Raw genomic sequence first — 21,626 nt, 5'->3', positions numbered from 1 at the left:
TGTTACTCATGCTTAACTGTGAATCCACTGTGGGTTCTTGGCTGACTTTAACCACGGTAGCAAGGATTTGGGACATGAAATGGGAACCACAGCCATACCTGAGCCAGTTTGTCGCTGCATTCATGCTTAGTTGTTGGTGGCTGACTTGACTGTGCTGGTGGGCAGTGGAAGCCCTCTGTCCTGCCCTTGATCGAGTACTCTGGTGTCCGGCCCTCAGTGATCAGCAAGGCCAAGGAAACCAGGAACTCCTCAGCTTCATACTCAAAGTATTCATCCAAAGTATCTGTCATTTCAAAAAGACAAAAATTAATGACATTTGCTGTATAACAACTGTTGGCTGACCCTGCAGTTTGTTTCAATTACATTTGAAATGAGAGTGGGCTATGGGAAATGGATCTTCGTGTCAGACTGGCTGCACTCCCCATAAAGCCCACCACTCCCCACTGTAGCACCACAAAACAACTTTCCTCATCTCATAATGTTGTCACTACAAACAGACAAAGAACTTTGTTTTTCTACAGCTTTTCTAGAAGACAAAAGCTTTCCTGGGCTCTTGTGGGAGAAGTCTGATGACAGTATGACTTGGCACTGTTATTATCATCTGACAGATGGAATAAGAAGCCACAATATATCATAAAATAGTTTAAAAATTGAAGAAGGAAAAAAAGGAATATTTACTTCCATTACAGAAAAAGTGGGACACAATGTTCTTTAAGATTTTTATTGCAAGTCCCTCCTGCTGAGAGCAAGGCTTACTTCAGAGGTCCATTTTTAGTTACCATTAACACATAGGAAATGTCCCGAAGAAACATACAGAGTATTCATTGTTTTGTACCACGGTCAGTCTAAACTTGTGCAAAGAATGAAAACTCAACAAGTCTCTGCAGACAAAGCAGCAGCTGGCACTGCTCTTCATGAAGAGCCCTGGCACACTCAGTTCCTGCAGAGCTAAGATGCACCATTTTATGGTGTTTTACAGAGCACCCTTCTCCTCCTCTTCCCTCATCACGAGGATGTCACCCATCATTCAAACAGATTTAAGTACAACCAGATCATGTCGTTCTCCTCTCTGCTTCAAAACACTTCAAGTTTCAAAATTATTTAATTACTGAAGAGGTTACAGAAAACTCTCTTTTCCATGAAAGAGAAAATACATTCACTTCAAAGTCTATTTTAAGAGCAGCAAAAAAAAAGCGGGTGGAGGCAGGGCTGCCAGCAGTTCTTTACCTTTATTTTCAAGCTTTAGGGGAACAAAAGCACATGACATCCTCACAATTTTAGCTTAAATGTCCTATGTCATCCATCAAAACAAAACTGCCACAGGGACAGAGTTAATTTCTATGCATGTTTCAATTATCATGCATAAAATACCCTTCAGAAGTCTTTTTTGTCTTGGTCCCCTAATAGCAGAGCATTTGGCAAACATTGCAAGGCAGACTTGAGAGATGCATACAAGAATGGATGCGTGAAACAAAAGCTCCAATTAAATGTGCAATTATCTGCATATGCAAATCATCAAGTGTGTAAAACTAGCTTTTGCATGTACATATTTGCCTAGCCCAGGCTTGTACACCACCGACCCCAGGGCTTACAGCCTATTTGAAGGGATCTACACAAGGTAAATAACAGAAGTCAGCCCACTGCTGAAGAAGAGCCAGAGGACAGATGAATTACCCTGGAGGACCCCATATGGCATGTGAACAACACATTAATTCATCTGGCATATGTTAAAATGGTCATTCACCTGGCGGATGGCAAAAAATGTCTAATAAAGGGTGAATGAAAGATTAAAGGAATGGTAAATAACAGAGAGGACAAGACTCTTAGGTAGTGATATGAGTCACCTACAAAATTAGGCACCTGCAATTTTTTTTTCAGCTGGAAGTCTGGTGAACAAAAGGCAAGTCATACTTGGGAACAGGAAAATGGAATTTGGGGAAGACTCTGAAAAGGATTTGGATATACAACAAACAAACAAAAAAAAAAATTGCAGCATTATCTTGCTGCTAAGCTCATCTTTGTATGTCCAAAGGCCATGGTAATTTCAAGAAAGCCCCAGCAGGAAGGATCACTAGTGGAGTATTTTGCCTACTCTGACAGAGAAGTTAAAAAATCTCGAAAGTGTTCAAGAGGAGTGAAATTAATTTAAACTAGAATTGTCTCATGCTTAGCAGACTAAACAAAGCTATTTCATCCCTATGAACATGCACAAGAAGAACTCTTTTTAGTTAAAATACATAAAAACATGTATGATTTTTAAGAAAAACTGTAAAGAGTGTGATCAAGATCAGCATGTGCACAGTAAAATGTGATACCTGAAAATTTACACTAGAGAATTTTAAGTGGCAAGTAACAGTAAAAGAGACATGCCCTTCAATTATCATTAGCAGCTTACCATATGAAGCAGTAGACTTTCTACTATTTAGCTCTCTTTTTAAGAAGATAATCCATATCTCAAAATCTTTTGGACTTGACACAAATTAATGGACAAATCCTATGGTCTGAGTGCTTCTGCTGAGCTAGATTTAGGGAAAATCCCACCCCTTTTTTTGTGATAAAAAGCCTCTGATACCAAAGCTTGTATTGCATACTTATAGTGCTCAGTGCCTTCAGAGACATATTACAGGTCACTACAACAAGACATAGACAGTTTAAAATGTTCAAATGCAAGATCCAGTGAATAGTAAATAAACAAGATAAATAAGCAATAAATCCAGGTGCATATTCTGAAGTAATCATCGCTCAGGATTCAGATTACATACATGATGTTATTTTACATAAACAGATAAAGCTCATTTCCAAGTTCAATTTACAAATATTGCTCCTGTTCCTGTATCAGACCTATTATTTCAGAAGCAACCAATTTCTTGCCTTAAGAATGGAAGACCCAACTAGCTTAAGAGACGTATTTATATACTTATATTGGCCGCAGTTACAAAAACACCATGTTGTTTCAAAATAAAAACGGCATCATTAAAAAGCCTGTGCTGAACTAGGAAATGCTACAGCACTATAAAGACAGAGCCAGCACTTTAAAATTATGTCAGCAATGTAACAAACCAGTTATTTGATCTAGACTTTAAAAAAAAAATGTAAAGCACAAACAGCAATGGATATCAAGAAATATATTTTTTCCTACAAAGTTCATGTGGCATAGTATCTTTTTATAGCTCCACTAGATTTATATATCATTTAGCAACTTCTAAGAGTTTTCATAAAGAAAAAACCCTATAACCATTGAGAAGCCTAGTAATTGTTCCCATACAACAGACACAGATGATGCAAGTTGATGCAATTGAGGACAAGGGTGGAATGACATTTATAGAAACAGCAAACTCAGTGTTTAGTTAAAAAAAGTCCTACTCTGTGTGTGCTGCAACTGTTTGGTTTTGTGTATGAATCAGCCCTAGGACACATCATATATTGTGTACAGAATAACCTCAGTCCTATAACCTGACTATACAAATATGATTTTATTGTTCTGCTTCATGTCTAGCAATGCAACATGCAAGTATATAGCATAAAATAGGCATCCCTGCAGTGTCTGGGGTTTATTCCCCTTAAAATAGCAAAAAAATCAAGTTAGCTGACACAAGTAAATAGGAATTAAAGTAATAAGGCACTACAGCCCTCTAACCAATACATTGAAACAAAAGGTTATTGACCAGGTGGTCACAAGAGACAGCAGCAGGTGTCAGACCACTCTAGGAGGGAAAAAAGAGAAATTTAAATTTAGACTGAAGCTACTGTGCATAGAGCAAAGCAGACAGTACTGCAGAACTGACACCTGAAGGCACATCATTTTGTTTTCCTTTGCCTCCTGCACATACCAACCTCAAGAAAGACTGATTTTCTACACCTTCTGGACAAACAGAAAAGCCCATTTAACCAGAAATGTCAAGGAGTCTTCACATCCTTGTCCTCCTACCTCCAATACACACAGGTGCACGAGCACTGGATACAGAATAAGAACTCACAATCTTCCCCAAAAAATGAAATTGGTTCACATCCTGAAACATCAATTAAGGTTAGTCCTGTGGTAGTAGGGATTCAGAAATCCACTTAACTGGAACCCAAGGACTCTCCCAAAACTTCAGTTAATCAAGTTATGCCCAGCTGACTCCTTTCCCAACTAGGTCACGCTGGTGCAGACCAACTCCCTTCCTTTTCCTATCACAGCATTTTCTGTAGTAATTACAGAAAGTGTTTTCCTGAAAGACATGTTTTAGAAGAGCATTTAATCTGTTTTCTAGGCTTAGGCCAGGAAACAGAGACACTGGGTATCATGTAACCCATTGTGTTCCAGGTGGCACCAGAAGGGCAGCACATCTGGAAGCTGCTGCCCTGTCCTGCCTGGGCACAGCAAGGCAATAAATGGCCCCAGCAGAGCCTCTCCTGCCCTGTGCTATCCCCTCCCATCATGACCAAGCTGTGATACGACCACAATCTCTCTTAGTCCATGCTTATTTGATTGTCTTAGAACCTCTCATATTGCACTGCTCACCACAACTGCCTACCAAGCTTGTCCTCTTCTCAGAAAAAGAGCTCATTTTTGCAAAGAGACTTTCTTCAAAGAAAGATAATTTAGTTCAACTGGAGTATCCCTTAATCCTGACCTTCACTGATTGAGAGCTACTTCCTTCAAGAGTCCATGAAACAGCTAATAATTGCCTTTGAATATGCTCTGTAACAGTGCAGACCTCTCCTGGAAAATCTTTAGGCACCCACAATGGATTTTGAAGGCCACTGATTTAAAGTAATCACATTCCTATTTCACTTCTTAGAAAGGTGAAACCCAGTAAGCAAAACACTCAACAAAATATGGAATGCATGGTGTAGGCTGTTGAGATTCCCAGCTGATGCAAGCTCTGCTCCTGCCCTACCCAGGCTGTCCAGTGGGCACCGTGGCATGGTTGCCCACACCTGCTCTCTCCTTCCTTTTTCAAAGACTAAAAGCATGGCTTAAGCACTTGGATCTTACTTTTTGTACTTTCAGTACAGGCAGTCCCTCAGGAGACACTTTGGTCCAAGGGTCCCATGGCAGGAGAGTCAGGTACACTGGAGATAAAGTGGCTGCACTGTCAGTACTCAGAACCCAGCACCTCCCAGCAAGGGCATTGCTCTGCATTGAAAAAATTACAGCAAAAGCTCTTCTTCCAAAACAATCAACTCTGGTAAGTTTTATTATCTCACTATTCCAAGAAATAGGTGAAAGGTACTTCCACATTTTAAGAGTAAGGCAGGGATTCAAGAAACTACTGTAAAGGAAATGAAACACAATGTAAATGTTTGACTAACAGCTTCTCTTCTGGAATTAGAAACACCTACGGATGCTTTGGTTAACTAATTCCACATTGTGCTTCACTTCAAATGAAAGTTGCCCTTGAATCCCCCAAATTCAAGATTCTCTAAATGAGTGGTCATGTTGTGTCTGCATATTACAAATCCATCATTATATCTGAAGTCACACGCTTCAAAAGCTTTGCAATAATAAGAGTTTAGGTATCATTTAAGCTATCAAGAGGTAAAGTCAATAGATGGACTACTTGTTTCAAGAAACAAGCTATTAGTTACTTAAACTCAAGCAAATGCAATGAATTGGTTACTCACCATGATTTAGGAATAATCCTATACAGACTGACACACACTGACAACTGTCTTACGTTCTTATGGCTCAAGATCTTTGAGCTCAGGGACAGTCATTGTGAAAACATGAGGAGAGCAGCACAGTAATTCATTTTATTGTTACTATCTGCTTACTTTTTCCAGGGTACCAAACTGAACCACTACCTGGGTATCAAAGCAGTTCAGCTGTAGGCAGAAAATGGCAGCATAGGAATTTATACTGGAACTGATGCATACCTGCTTGTCAAATGAAATAACAGTATAAGCTATAAAAAAACCTCTGATCCTACTTAGTTTCACATAAAACAGGAAGAAATTCACCTGCTTCTGTGTTGTTATGCCAGTTCATAAGCAGAAAAACAAACCAAAGCACACTACCTTGTAAGCAAGGGGGGATTTTAAAAGCCCAAGACAGAGCTATGTGGAGTTGATGAAGTTATTCCAGAGCTGCAAAGCAATAAAAATCAATCAGTGCCATGAGCTCCACTGCAGAGTGCAGTGCTGCAGTAATGCCCTGGCTACGTGTGTATCACTGCTCATCTCCTGCACGTTCCTGTGGATGCCTCTCACAGCACCCAGAGCTAATCTCGAGGCAGCTTTACTGTAAATAGAGAGACTGGTTTTAAAACTGGGCCGGGGGGAAAAAACAAACTACAGCTCACATTTTACTAAAACTTACTCAGATTCAAACAGCTTAATAAGTACAGACATAAAATCCATTTAAAGCTTAAGTTTCCTGCAGTCATCTCTAAAACTACTGCTGTCTGGGAGTGTAAAATGCAGACTGTTAAACTGATCTGGGTGTTCCCATCTTGCTTCCTGAGTTTTGGCTGACATCCTATTTTGCCATCACCATACTGCTTACTGAGTCACTTCTCTTCGTCCAACTGTAGCTTCTATTTTTATCTAAGCAACAACAGTTTAATGTGCTTCTTTTGATTTTTTGGCATTAAACCAGATTCCAGATCCAATATTTGCAAGGGAAACTGGTTTTGTTTTCCCTTAACTGGACAAAGAAAAAGAATAAGAACAAATGGTACAAGCTGAATTGTTTCTTGCTCACAATGAAATCACAAATTGTAAAGTAGGTCAATCATTACAATTTCAACATCTGTATTTAGTAGAAGGAAAGCAATACCTGAAAACATGAACTTTGAGGCTTATTTTAAACATCAATTCACCAAAAGTCGCAAGAGAACTTGTATATTGTAAAATACACCTGTCCCACTGTATCCTGACATGGGTACATAAGTGCTGAAATGTCAGTGCAAGGCTGTAAGATTATCAGTGCTGCAATGGTTAGCAGTTTAAACAGAAGCCACTTGTGGGAAGAGAACATTTTCCTTTTTGCTGACTCCTAAGCTAAAGGTGCTACTTATACCAACATGCTACAACTGGACAGGTCCTGAAAGCAAAGAGGACTTGGCTCAGCTAAAGCCCTCAAGAGCACATCAATTTCTGTTTTCCTTTATATTAGCTTCCTACATTGTGATGACATTGAATGTGACTACACAAAAAAACTGAAGTTACACTTTAATGAAACAAAAATGCCTATAAGGAGCACACCAAGTAATTTCCATTAATTCACCTCTAGCTTTTTACATTTTCCTCTTGTTTAGCTGATGCTCTGCCTAAGCTAGACTGTGTTAGAACAAACTGCATGACACAATACACCTATCTGAAAAAAAAAAGAAAACTAATTCCCAGAAAAGCCAAAGGATTTCTGTCAGGTATTTCATTTCAAAAAGAAAATAATTAGGAGAAAACAGCTCTTTTAAAATTAGTGTGTGGTGCTTAGTATAGAACAGACACTTGGCTGTAATTGGAAGGGAATAGGTTTCTATCCAGCCTTCACTCACCACCAGTACAAGGATTTACTACCCTTGTAAATATGCTGATAGAAACTTTGCAGAATTATATTCAAAACAAATTACTGAGATGCTCCTGTTTTAAATCCCATCCTAGTTCCCAGGGGGTAGCAAGGGCAATGTAGAGACCAGACCTAAACTAACTTCACAGGCACTGGCACCACAATGCAAAACCCATCCAAATGCTCGGTTTGAGAAGCTGAAGGAGCCGTGTGTCACCCTAGAACAGAAAGCAGAGCACACTTAAGCTTACAGAGTATGTGAGAATGTCTTCCTAAGGTGTTTCCTTGGCAAATAACTGAGCATTTTTACACTAAAACACAGAATTTTCCAATACAACATTTCTATATATTATTTTTTTTCCATGCTTCCCTCACCGATACTGATGACTCTCATCAAGGCTTTCCAAGCCAAGGGAACTTTGGAGATGAGAATGATGACCATCTTCATTATGGTTACTCCTTAACTCAAGGAGCTTAGCAGCAGCTACATGGCTGAAGACACACAGACCAAAGGCTTTCATCAACTTACTCAGCTTCATGTTAGCTGTAAACATCATACTGCAGTGCCTCCATAGCTGTTGCTTTCTTTTCACATGAAAGCCAGCACATCTATTTAGCTAATCCTCGTCTCTTCCTCAAGGCATATCATCCATGTGACAGTTGCAATTGAGTATTGGGAAGTCTAACTCCCAAGCCAAGACATCACTCCCATTAAACAGGTTGGTGGCAGCTCTGCATTAAATTCCAGCTGTGACAGCATTTTTATAGTACATAAATGAAAGTGCGTGCCAGAAATTTTATTTCAGGCCCTAAACACAACACAATACAGGACGACATACACGAGTTTCAGTTTTAATTTGTTTAACAATCCAGCCTGACAAAGATTCAACTACTTGCAGACTTCTGTACTATTTCATACAGGGATTGGTTTAGAGATGGAAAGCAGTAATTTGTGAAAATAAATCACTTTCAGATGTTACTGGAAAACAGCACAGACCTTTTAAAAAATCCTGCAGTAGGTATTTCAGTGCCCATGAGAGCTGCCAGAGCGTAGCCCTCTACATAAACACTACATGTTTGCACCTTTTGCTGACCAGATTTTTGCTAAAGTGTCACTCAGTTTATTCCTCTGTAATGTATCTTCACAATAGACACAAGCCTCTTTGGGCTCAGCATTTATAGAGATGAAGTGTTATCCTTGCCAAAAAATACTGGTTTCTAAAATTTCCCCAAGTAACACCAAAAAAATTTCTGTTTGGGGTATTTCATGCTTTATCTCATCACCTTAAATACTTACAGTGCTCAGAAACTTTGGCAATATACTTTCAAGTGTTCTCATGCTTATTTTTCTATTAATACAGATAAAATAACACTTCTTTTCTGAGGAGAAATATAAAGTAGCATTCAGCTTTCAAAAGGATTTTGAGCAAATTATTTGGAAGAGTCATTTAGTGCCTGACAAAACTGCAATGGGAACACAAAAGTCTCACTGGGAAAGGCCAGCACTGCTCTGTGTGCACAGGTTCCACTCTGGTTTACAACCACCAGGCACAAGCTGGTGTTCTTCTTCCCTAAGACCATTGCAAGAAAAAGAACTGTTACATCACATGCCCTTTGCTTCAGACCATAGTTGGACTTGTTGGAAAATAAACCAGAGAGAATTTGAAAAGTGCTGTGTGAGAGCACTGACTCACTTTTGGGTGGAATCAGCAGGCATGCCACAGCTGCTGGAGTCAGGGAAAGCCCCTGCTGAAAGTACCATGGTCACTTACAGGATCACACATTATGGAAACCTTTCACTGGGCATTCTGCCCTCAACACAATACTGTTGTCAAGGCAAATGAGGTTTTGTAAGCACCAAAACAGTCAGCCTTCCCTTCCACACACTCAGAAAACTTTCTACAGCCAATACTCAAACACTCATCTTCACACTGGGGTCAGGTGCCAACGGGCCTGGCCGATGGTTTTTGAAAACCATACTACTGAGGAAGCTCTTGTATGCTGAAAATCTCCTCAAATGATACCTATCAGTATCTATTTTTAATAGATACTGCAATTTCTCAGTTTTACGCTGGTTACCAAAACCCCAAACAAAAATAAACCAGAGAAGACTGTGGGACAGGGGTGGGCAGAAGTTTACATGTTCTTGAAAAAAACCCACCTAGTCCAATTTTTGGTGAAAGTAGTCTACTCTATTAAAAGACTATTAAAAAAAAATAAAACCAGATGAACAAAAGACCTCTCCCATGCATGGTTAGTATGTTATTTCTTCCAGGGCAAGAATTTTCATCATCTACAAGTAGCACATTTTAAGAAAGTTTTGGGTTTGTTACTTACATTACAAATTTGGTAAGAGTGTAAAATAGGTGCTATCAGCAACTCACCAGGGCAGCAATAAACCCTGCACCTACCCAAAAGGCAGCCCCTCTCCCTCAAGGGTGGATAACACTCAGTTTTAAATATCCTGTTGTCTTAGACGAACCTGTAAAAGCCGTGAAATTATTAATGAATGCCAGCACTGTTACCTAGGTCAGCCAATGGCCCTGATCCAGATAAATGAAGGTTAATTGGCTTTATTTTTAAATTCTGGAGAAGATGACAGTCTGTGCAGTTTTCCACAGGGCTGAATAGACCTCATGGGCCAGGAATTAAAAATCTGCAACTGCTTGGGCCGTAACTAACTTTCAGTTCAATCCAAATAATCAAAATAGTCATTTTACATGTCTAGACATATTTCATCTCCACAAGTACTGAATAGCTTGATGTATGCAGTTTTTCTTCCTCTTTGCTTTCACCCAATTTGAGGAATTGACAGGGTCTAGCTGAGTGACATTTATCTTGTTACGTATCAGATTGACTTTAAGATTTTAAAAAAAACCCAAACAATCAGACTAATGAAACTCTGGAGCACGGGACCTTGGAAAGTACCTTTTTAAAAGCTGGGCCCACTTGAACAGTGAAATTTCAAACAGCATACTTGTTTGCTTACAAAATTCAAGCGTCTGCTTTCCCTCTCCCCTTCATTCAACCATCCTGCCAGGCTTGCATTGCAGCTTCGAAGGCTCCCAGGACCATCCGGCCACCGGGCACCTCGCAGAACAAAACAAGCTTACGACAACCCGAGATGCCAGACACTCGTACGAAGTGCCAAAACCAACACTGCCGCAGCAAGAACAATAGCGGTGTGTTCATCGAGTATCTGCTCAAAACGCTTCTCCCTGGCAGGGAAAAGCGAGCCCAGGGCTGGCGAGGACAGCGGCAGCAGCCGCCCTGCCCGGGCTGACCCCGCGTCACCCTCGCGCCCGCCCCGGCTCCAGCTTACTGCTGCTCGTGTGTTTTGCAACACCCTGTGCTGCGTGTTCTTGGAACACGCTTTCCAGAGAACCGAAGGGACAGGGCTCGCCCCTCCACTTCCAGCCCAATCTCACCAGCAGCAGCAGCATCCTGCTCCTCGAGATAAACTATCGGCTCAGGGAAAAGGGTCCAGACCCTGCTCGCGTGCTCTGAAATCGGGTGACCTGTGAGTCAAGGGACAGAGCAATAAATTATTAGAAAAAACAAAACACTGCGCTAAAAATAGAGAACACGAGCAGCACATGAAGAATAATAATTTTTTATCCAGTCAAAGCTCAAGGCCCTCCACAGCCTCTTTTTATCTGGGCAAAACCAATTGACATAACCAAAGACAGACAGGTAAAACCTAACTTTAGTTCCTCCTTAACAATTTGCAAATATATATTAAAAGTAAACAGCAGGAAAAAAAAAAAACCAAACAACAAAAAGCTGAGTTTTGGACCAGCAGAAAAAGTATTAATGCCCAAAGTAAATATCCAATGCAACTTCAATCAGAAAATATAAAAATTACTCTCTTTCAGGGAAAATTGCTCCAAGATGAATTCAGCTCAGATATGCCAAAAGCTACACTTCAGCTTCTAACAGAGTTCAGGCAACATTAAGGATTTGCCCACTTGTCAGGTTTAATAGATCAAATAAATTATTGTGAATGCTCAAGTTAAGCATCAGGTAAAAAAAACAAAAGCCGTTCACAAACATTCCAGAACCCAAGTGCCTGATACCCATAACTTGTCAACCCTCCCATTAGCAAAAACATTATACAGAGATTTTCTACTAGAAATCAATAAAGAAAATAAATTTTGTTATTATCAAGGGACAACAATGCATAATTTTGTTGGAGGAAGAGGATTTTTTCTAAGAGATAACAAAATAGCACAGAAGAGTACAGTCAAAAAGACTTTAAGTTTCCATTTAGAAATATCTGATTGCATTGGCTATTACTGTAAACAGCTGGTTTTTTGCAATCACTTATCTTCAAGAACTAATAAAAAACACATCTGAGAGATTTTTAGCACAGAACATTTTATTCTTACCATCTGAATTAGTGGCTGATCTTGAAAGGATCAGAATCTGGCATGGGAATCCAGACAACAAGCAACCTGCCCTCTTTATCCCCAGAAAAACATGCAAACTGGGTTTACAACACCCTTCTTGCTGGGCTGAATCCCTAGGAAACAGCATTTAGAGAACTGCTTTTAGCATGAGTTGGTTTTCCTCTTGAGTATGGAAAAATGCTTGTCTGAAATCCAAAGATTTTTCTCAGAGATAAATCCTTCCCAGTCCAAGCTGTGATGAAGCTGGAAGCACGCCCTGCCAGCGGGGACCTCTGCTCCGGGCACAGCCCACGTGAATGCCACCCGGCCTCAGCTACCAGATGGCAGTGCCTTATCTGCCTGCCCAGGGAAGAGTCAGCAGTGCCTGCAGGATTTCTCACGGAATTTGTGTGAGAAAGGCACAGACAAGCTTGTGCCTCACCACCATCCAGCCTTGTAAGGTACGTCTGGTTGGTGCCTGACAGGAAACCATGTTTTCCTGGGTTTTTTGTCTCCTAAATCATCATCTTTCATAACAAGAAAATTATTCTTTTTTTGCTTTCAAGATCCTCCATGGCTTACCACCGTTCCTGCTGTCACCCACTCACTACTGCAGTAGACTGGCCTCTGATTACTTTAATCACTAGTCCCTATTTCCCCTGCCCTATGTTGTCCTACACTTGATTAAAATGACTCTGCTTTGCAGCTTCTCCATTACGGTGATAAAGGCTTGTTAGCCTGTGGGAGCACAGTTTATCTGCCTCCATCAGTATTATCCCTTTGTTTCCTCACAGCCCTCTGTTGGAAGCCATTGATTTAGCGTTTGATACTTGCATAAGGTCTGAGGTGAGGATAGTCTTTTGTTCCATGCTTGTATAATATCCAGCAAATCACAATACCCAAGTGTGACTCTTAATTTGTATCACAGATAACAAATAATAATCTTCAGGCAATAACCCCATGAATTTGCTTGCCTTCTCTTTAAGTCCTCTTATGACTGAGTTACACACCTGGAGGATGAAGAAGTCCTTGATCCATCTAACACAGCAATACTAAACAGTCAGGAAACACAGCGTGAGAATATAGAGGCTTGGCACACAACTATGTGAAGTACTCCCTTCACTCTAAAGAAGCCACTGCTGCAGTGCAAGACCCACAAGCATAGATGTACCTCACAAACACAGCAAAAGCTGAGGAAACTGCAAGTTCTAAACAGCACTGATAAAACAGACTTACAAGTTGTTTATGCTTTATGAGAAGTGACCTGGATTCAGTTATATACACAGGTCTTGGTCATGACTTCCCAAATCAAACCCCAGCCTCCAGTACTTTCAGTGCCATGAAGTTTATAGTCTACAACAACAATCCTTCAGATGTCCTGGCCTAAAAAGAGATATTGACACTTCTGGTTTGAATTTAACTACAGTAGGTACAGGACCCGTAGAGTAACCTTGCCATAAGAGTAAGAGAGCACTTGGGGTGCTTCCAGCATCCTGCTCACACAGCCCAAGGCCAGCACCTCAGCTGCACGTGCGAGGCAGATGAGGAGTCACATCCACCCCACAGGCTACAGGCTCCTCCTCACCTGTACCATGCCCAGGTCAAAGGCATAGAGCTTCCTACCTCCTGCTCCCTTTCCCCTTTGCAATGCTACTCAAGGTGCATGAGGCAATTTTCATGTGAAGTTAAATGAAAACATTCAGAGAGATGTGCTCACATTACAAACTTTTACATTTAAACTAATGTTTTAACTGCCAGGCATTTTAAAGTATACAGTACTTCAGACATCTTTTAGAAAGATGTTATAGGAATTAGAATATCCAAGACCTCTAGGAATTCATATCCACTTTCTCTTAGTTTACTTTTTCTCCTTCTCCAGCTGGTTTGCTTTGCCTTTTAAAATTTATTTTAAAGTCATAAAACCAACAAGTTATCTTCAGTTTCATAAACTTTGCTAAAACTGGAGAGTAAAAAGTGTTAGTTGCCATGGCAGTAGTGAGGAGTCGCTGGGTCAGGATGCAGAGAACTTCTCTTGTTCTGTCTCATCATTTGCATCAGAAGTTCAGCCATCTGTTATTAACTGTTTAACAACAGTCTTGCTTGTTAGCACTGGTGCTTGCTATTTAAGTCTCCCCACCTTCAGCCCTTTTGAAAATCTCCTAATTAATGTGGAAATTCATCTGAGGGCTCAGTTATCTTTCAGGTAGGATGACCACCATTACTTCAACTTGGCCAAAATTCTCCTTTCTCACCAAGGAAAAAGCAAACACTTATGCAGACACCAACCTCTAGAAGCAGCAGCTTTATTGTTAGACATCAATTTGAAAAGAATTTCATCAGACAGTAGATGATGTGGCTGAAGTCCAAGACACGCTATATCCCTCCCATTTAAGTATACTCCACTATACATTATCTTCCCCAAGTTCCACAGCATCCCTCAGTCTTCTTTATCCCACCTTCTTGATATTGCAAAAGAAAAGCTTTGTAATTTTATTTCAGAGGATGAATAACATTGATTCAACTATGTGTTGCTAACAAGTAAATACTGCCTTTTATCCTCTGAGAGAATCTGAAATATATTTCTCTACTTGCTGCATACATGAAGAAAACAAAAACTTAGTTACACACTTCCAAGCTTAGAATTTTGGAGTTAAAAGCATTTTACCTTATCTTGACTTCACTACCTTCATTTAAATCTGGATGACCTGAAGAAAAATACTGACTCTTTCTGAATCTCATCCTAGGAAAGCAGGCCAGTCTTGTTGCTCCTCACTCATCATACCCTCAGAATGAAGTGGGAGGCTGTACAGTGACAAAAGGGAACAATGTGTCTGTTTCTTTTACTGTTCCTAAAACTACTTCACAAAAAAAAAAAAAACCAAAACCCTGTACTATTAGGAGCAAGGAAGAGGCCTTCAGCAGAAAGCAGGAAGTCCTTGTTTCGGCCATTTAACACCCTAACATATGCTAAGAGCACTCTGTTCACAGGTACAGCCAGCAAAAGTCAGATCCTCCAAAATTATAAAGTGGAAGAAAAATTTGAAAAATACTTATGTGGAATATGGAAAGAGAGTTGCAGGGCATCAGAAGACTAATTCATATTCACACATCCCAAGAACAAGACAGTATTTTCCAGGCTGGTCGCTCTTTCATGACGAAAGCGGAGCAGCAGCCTGTTACATGCACCAGCAATTTCAGTGCAGCAGGACATGGCTCAGCACAGGCTAAGATGCCTTCTCAGACTACAAAGACGAGAGACTTGGTAGATACAACCACACGTGCATAGGATGGATCTGACATAATGCTATGGTTTAGAGACCCAAAACTAGAACCCAGTGTCATTACTTCTGGTTCCAAAGAGAATGATGCAACTGAACAGTCTAGAAGTGCCTGAAAAGGTTTTCCTTTCAGCATGTTCAGGAAAATTCTCCATTACAAATACCTGACTTCACAGGTGAAGGCTTGGAGAAACACATCCAGAGCAGCTTTCTGACTATCAGGCCATATCAACTCAAGAGGCTTGGTTCAGCTCCAACAAGTACATGAACACTGATGGCATAACTAAGCTGAAGATTATTATAAAAGATCTATTTATACAGTCATGGGGAAGAACTGTTAAGCACATTTTCTGCCTACATGCAAAGCACCTACTAATGCCACTGAGCTGCAATTCTTTTTTCCCCCAAAATAACTGAAAAACAAGAAAATGAGAAACAAACCCAAGAGTGCAAATGCATGGATAATAATAAAGCTTTTAAAGAGCATTCACAAGGAGAAGAGATAGCAACACTCAAGAATTCAATACTTTTATTTTAATGGACAAGACATTAAACATTATAGTATGCAGGTTAAGTAGGAGCTGATATTCCTATAGCTTTATTAAACATGTCAGTTAGAAGTCATACCTACAAGCTGAGAACTTCTGCAGCCCTGCTGCTAGAACAGAACTAGCTATCAGGGTAATTTAAAAAGCACACAGGGAAAAAAAGCACAGGACTTGTTAGGAGGTGTCCCCAGGTGAGGAATGTAGATTAAGAATTCCATTATTTTATCTGAAATACAGAAAAAGACAAAACAAAAAGCCCAGAGCAAACTATTTTCATAACATCTGACCTCTTCTACGGCAGTTTCTTTTTGTATTCATCTTCTCTTTGTGCTACTTGATCTCCCAAAACTTTGATGTTACAAACCATTCATTGTCATCTAAGTGGTGGGTAATTTATCTTGTGGAACTTTGTCAGAACATGTTTGACCACCCAAAATCCTCCTCCTAGCTAGTAAGGCTACCTCCAGCAGGTTTGTTTCAGTATTTGCAGTCCAAATTATTGAGAGGGTGGGGTGGAAGGAGAGGCATAAGGCTAGCAGACCAAAGGCAGAGACTGTACTTCTTCCTGAGAAATGCAAGGAGCTCTGAGAGATGAAATTGATGATGGTGGAGCAGCATGAAGCTCCTCAGGTCATTTTTCCAGTGCTATTAACCTTCACCTACAACGCCTGTCCCTAAGTGGTTAAACAGTAACCTGCAAAAGTAAAAAAGTTACAAAAGAGACAATATATGCTTCCCATTTGAAAAATTCCTGGGAGAGTGGCCAGGCCCATAAAATTGTTTTAAAATTTTATTTGGGAGGATAAATGAGGACATTACAACTCTCAAGCTCTGTAAAATACTGCACACTTTAAAATGGACACCAGAGCCTACTATGGAATTTTGAATGCATAAAACAAAAGAACATTTTTGATAGTTTTAGAATTGAACTGTGTCACACAGCACAATTCAGCTATTTACAAGTTTCCACACTGTAAGTCATGTTATTAAGTTGTAATAGTCTTCTGGTACTCCAAAGAATAAAACATTAAATAGGGTCAAAACTGAAAGGCTTAACAGAATTTCAGCCAAGAATCTAGTTTGCCTCCCTCTCCCCTAATATATGGTAATTTTCCACATAGCAAAATAGCAGACTCACATATTTAAAATTTAATACATGCAATTATGAGATTTCACTTTGTCCTCTCAAAAATTCCTTACTACTGTACAAAGCAATGCTTCAGTGATTCAAAGCCGATATTGCCACACACAACACAAGAGTACACTAGTGGAATCACTCCTGCTTCCATGTCAGGAAGTGGGCATCCAATGTCAGCAAGCTCACTTAAACTAGAGCTCTTGTACTTTTCAGAGGAATATCAACAAGCTCTAGACACAGGATAAATATATATATAAATATATATATATGCAAGTACTTGGTCAGAGCAACAGTCACGTTTTTAGATAAGTTTGCACAAAAAGCAATGGCTAATCCTCAGTTCTGCACTGAGTTCAGTCTGCTATTTAATTAGCTTTTTATACCATATAGTTGAGCAACCAGTAAGATGCTAACTAAAAATACATATTTTTATTGCCCCCAAAGCTGACATATTTGCATCAGCTTCATTTGCCCCAAGACAAACAAGTAGTGGCAAAGGGCTGATAATGTTTCATGCATTGTTTCTAGCAGAAATCAAAATACTGTAATAGTTTCCTCCTGCTGGAGAAAAAAAAAAAGAGGAGAGAGAAACTTGACCTACATAACAAGGCACAGAAGAAACTCAGTTAAGCTTCAGGGTGTTTTTGGGAGGAGGAAGAGGTTGGGTTTTTTCTCACAACAATGAAGAGTCAAACAGTTACATATGGCTACACTAACTACAACTGTTAGCACATCTGACACTTCACTACCCATCTCACTTTAAAGGCTTTAAAATCCTCCCCTCCTGTTCCAGGACATTTAATACTCTTGCCCTAACAACCTAATGAATTAACCGAGTTAATTTTTAGGCTGTCCATTACTTTCCTTTAAGGGAAGGTTAAAAAAGGAAAAAAAAAAAAAAAGCCAATCCCCAACTCACAGAAATTCAGCCTTTCATAGGCTCAGTATACGGAAGGAAAGGAAGAATGTCTGGTTCGGGTTTCTAAAGGAACTGTTTACAGACTCAACCGGAGAGACAAACTTGGGTACACTTCACTGTAGGCGGACTCCAAATCACCTTTCCCAGGCAAACACCACCAACATCGGCCGATCGCTCCGAGCCACACGGCTTGAACTCGCTTCACGCCCGGGAAGCCAGCCCGGGCCGGTGCGGCCGCCTCCAGCCTCCCCCCGCCGCTCCGCCCGGCCCCCGCCCCGAGCGGCCCGGCCCGGGGGCTCGCTGCCGTACACACCTTCTCCGCGCGGCGCGGCGCTCCCGCAGCGAGCCCCGCAGCGAGCCCCGCAGCGAGCCCCGCAGCGAGCCCCGCAGCGAGCCCCGCAGCGCCGGCGCGGGCGGGCGGCTGCCCACGGCATCCTCCACAAAGGAGGCAGAGTAGGGGCGCGCATAGCAACAGGGCCGGGCGCCGATTGGCCCCGCCGGGCGAGCGCCGGCCCCCTCGGCACGGCCCGGCCCGGCCCAGGTGAGCGGGGCGGGGGCGCGGGCGGCCCGCGGCAGCACGAACCGCCGGCACCGGGGCGACGCTCCCGAACCGGGACCGGCGTTACCGGGGCCGGGCTGCGGCGGGACCGCCGAGACGCGTGGGAGGGCGGCGGTGCCGGGAGCGCCCTGCCCCGAGCGGGGCCGAGCGGAGGGGATGTCAAGGGCCGGCAGGGCCCGGCGGCGGCCGGAGCCGCTCCCCCTGCCCCGCCAGCGGAACGCTCCGGGGGAGAGCGGCTGCCGGGAGTCTGTGAATGTTCCCGCACAGCACCGCTCTCAAGAGTCAGCCCGAGCTGCAGAGTATGAGGCGATGAATAATTACATCTGGAGTGGAAAAAGCCGCCAGCCCGTCCTCCTGCCAGCCAGCACCAGCTAACTTCCCACTGCACTTTTTCCACTGCTCAGCCCACTCGGGAGTGGCTCGGCTGCCTCAAAACCCTCTGAGCCTCCTGGAGCACACGGCGGGAGGAGGAGCCCAGCACCAGCTCTCCTTGCACTACCGTAGTTCTTACTTCAGTATTTTTAATGGGCACTCCTGAGGACTAATTTATGAGGTTGTTCCAAGAGAGCGGTCTCAAAACAGCATGTACTACTCTAGGTGTAGTCTAAACAATGTACTGGCTACATTAAACAATTTCATCCAGTTCTGACGTATTTACGAGTATTAAAGTCAGATGACAGCCACCGTATTAACATAATCAGTGCAAAAATCCCTATCTTACCCTCAGCTTAACCACATCACAAAACAAGACTAAAACCCTTGTTCTGTAATTAGATGCCATGAAACTATGAATAGTCCGGATCAAACTAGACTACACAACCACATTCAAAATCCAGTACCACTCACTAACCCATTCAAGAGCATGGAACACAGGCCACCTCACAGAATGACTTTTCCCCACTCACATTTCATATACCAGTATCATTTAGCTGTAGTTGCAAGAAAACACAGTCTATACAAGATTTTTAAGTAGACATTTTATCCGAGGAAGGTCAGATACCTTTTAGTAGCTGGCCTGTTTAAAGATGTCAGATACAGATATTGCCTTACATAAAGTTAGATGCAAAACATACCATTTCATTAGCCACTGACATTCAAGGTTCCTCTTTATTTCATCTATTTGCTTTCCAAGTATTTTTCCTTCACGGAACATTTACTTCTACAAAAACACCATAGTTTACACAGTTGTCTGAAAAAGCAATTTCAGGTTTTCTTAATCAAGCAACTAGCTGGCATTTGAGAAGAGTACTCAGATGATTTTCTATGAAGCAGTTATTCAGTATCTGCAGGAGGAATGGGAGGGATAAGAGGAATATTTATCACACTAGTAAGCACAGTATGTTTAAAAGTTTAGCAAACAAGAGGCAGGAGCAACAACACCCGAGTCAATCCTGCCAGGGCCACAAGAGACAGCATTCAGGAGTCACCAGCTGTTTGTACAGGGCAGCTAACAATGTTTTAGTGATGAGCAGCTGTCTCTAGATGACAGGCACTCCTACCCACCATCCTGCTCCTGAACAGTCTCCCCACATTGGGCTACTGCAGTGCAACCGCAAAGATCCTTTCCACACCAGGTATTCTTCAAACACAGTAAAAGTAGGACAGCATGTTGAGCTGGACAGCTTTTAAGCTTACAGTCCTAAACCAGCTGTAGGTACACAGAGCTGAGCTCTGTGCCTGTTTGTGGACAAACACCCCAGAAATTAATGCATTCGGCCTAATAAAATGCTGAATTTAGAATTTCTACCAAATATTAGAAATATTAGAATATTTCTATTCTAATATTTCTACCAAATATTAGAAATTCTACCAAAACAAAACCTCCTTTGAAGCATGCTACTCATTTATTGGTGCAAAACGACAAGCAATCATCAAGATAACCAGACTGTATTTTACCCACCTTCTGCCATAAATAGGATAACACTTCTAAAAATAAAAAAGATGAGGTCTTCATAACAATGGATTTTATCCCAACGCTTTGGGGGTAAGCAGTCCTACACATTTCATAAAGCAGGAAATCAGAGCCAAGTGTGGTTCATCTCAATATCAAGTGAATTACACATCAATTCAGAGGCACTTGCCAATAGACATAATTGGCATCATCCATACGTTATAAAAAAACTCAACTTCAACCTTTGAAGGGCCATGCCAAAGCACAGGATGTCTAGTAATGAGCCAGTTCAGAAAAACACTCTAGTTCAGATTCCAGCCCTGCCTTGTGCAAGAACAGCAAGGTGTGCATGTGACCCCTAAGGAGCAAAGCCTAAGTGACTCCACAGCACCTTATGTTTACACAGCCTAGTCGTGGAGACAAGCTAAAAATACACTTCTACTAACACATCCCTGCCTTGAAACAAACATTTTTGATTGAGTTATTAATTTGCAGAACATAAAACCACCAAGTACTCTCATGTATACAGCCTTATTCCCCTTCTCCCAGTACAGATGCTCAATTCCTCAAAACAAAGCTGAGGTCAGTTCTTGATGCTTGCAATGCATGTTAAAGAGATGGTTAGATATACCACTCACACTCTTTGTACAGTTTTCCTTTTGCTGATGTTCAAACTCAAATTTCTTGAGTGAGAAAGACTACATGCAGTCTACAGCACACCTAGAGAAGCTGAAAGCATCAGATGCTAACAGTCCCAAGGATCAGATGCTAACAGTCCCACTGTGATTTTTAAATCAAACAAACAGAAATTAAAAACAAATAAAATAAAAATCAGTGCGTAACATAAAGCTGCTCAAAATTTCTTACTAGAAACTTAAACAAGAAAGAATTCCACCAGCTTACAAAAAGCGTCCCAAAACATTAACAAAAGGCTGTTACATCTTCTCAACATGAGGATGGGATGAAAGAACATACAATGCACATCAAGCACCAGCTTTTTCTCCAGTGGATCCAAAATACTTTCTCATAGAAAGTCGTTGATTCAGCAAGGCTCTAGCAGGAAACATCCAAAGGCACTACAACAACAGCCAGTCCCGGCTGGCCTCAGCCTAGCGAACCTAACCGCTTGATGCAAGATGAGGCAGGTGTGCATCCTAGCAGCTTTACACTGATCTTTGTCTTCAGACATTTCCAGTATTACCAACTATTCCCCGTTTCACCTCCATGACCTAGCCGCTTGGTTTTACTGCTCCACTGTTTAACAGCAGCCTCCTCGGAGCGCTCCTCCACGCCCTGCGTGCATTAGCACGGCCATCGCAGGCAGTTGCGCTGTGAGCACTGCTGCTGGCACAGCAATCGCAGCAACCAGCACTCCGGCCATCCTCCACTTCTGGCTCTCCAGATACTTTG

General features: G+C 41.6%; 1 protein-coding gene across 1 annotated transcript in view; it reads right to left on the bottom strand.

The window, feature by feature from the left end:
* ATOSA (atos homolog A) overlaps positions 1 to 21,626 on the bottom strand; it is a 47,240-nt gene that overhangs the window by 16,869 nt on the left and 8,745 nt on the right. Inside the window, exon 2 of the mRNA XM_082290776.1 lies at positions 99 to 283. Coding sequence (XP_082146902.1) covers positions 99 to 283 — 185 coding nt within the window. The remainder of the gene's footprint in view (positions 1 to 98; positions 284 to 21,626) is intronic.

Source organism: Coloeus monedula, assembly GCF_965178545.1.
Source record: "Coloeus monedula genome assembly, chromosome: 14".
Lineage (NCBI taxonomy): Eukaryota > Metazoa > Chordata > Aves > Passeriformes > Corvidae > Coloeus > Coloeus monedula.
The sequence above is the reverse complement of the archived record's forward strand: the minus strand, read 5'-3'. Positions and strand labels throughout refer to the sequence as shown.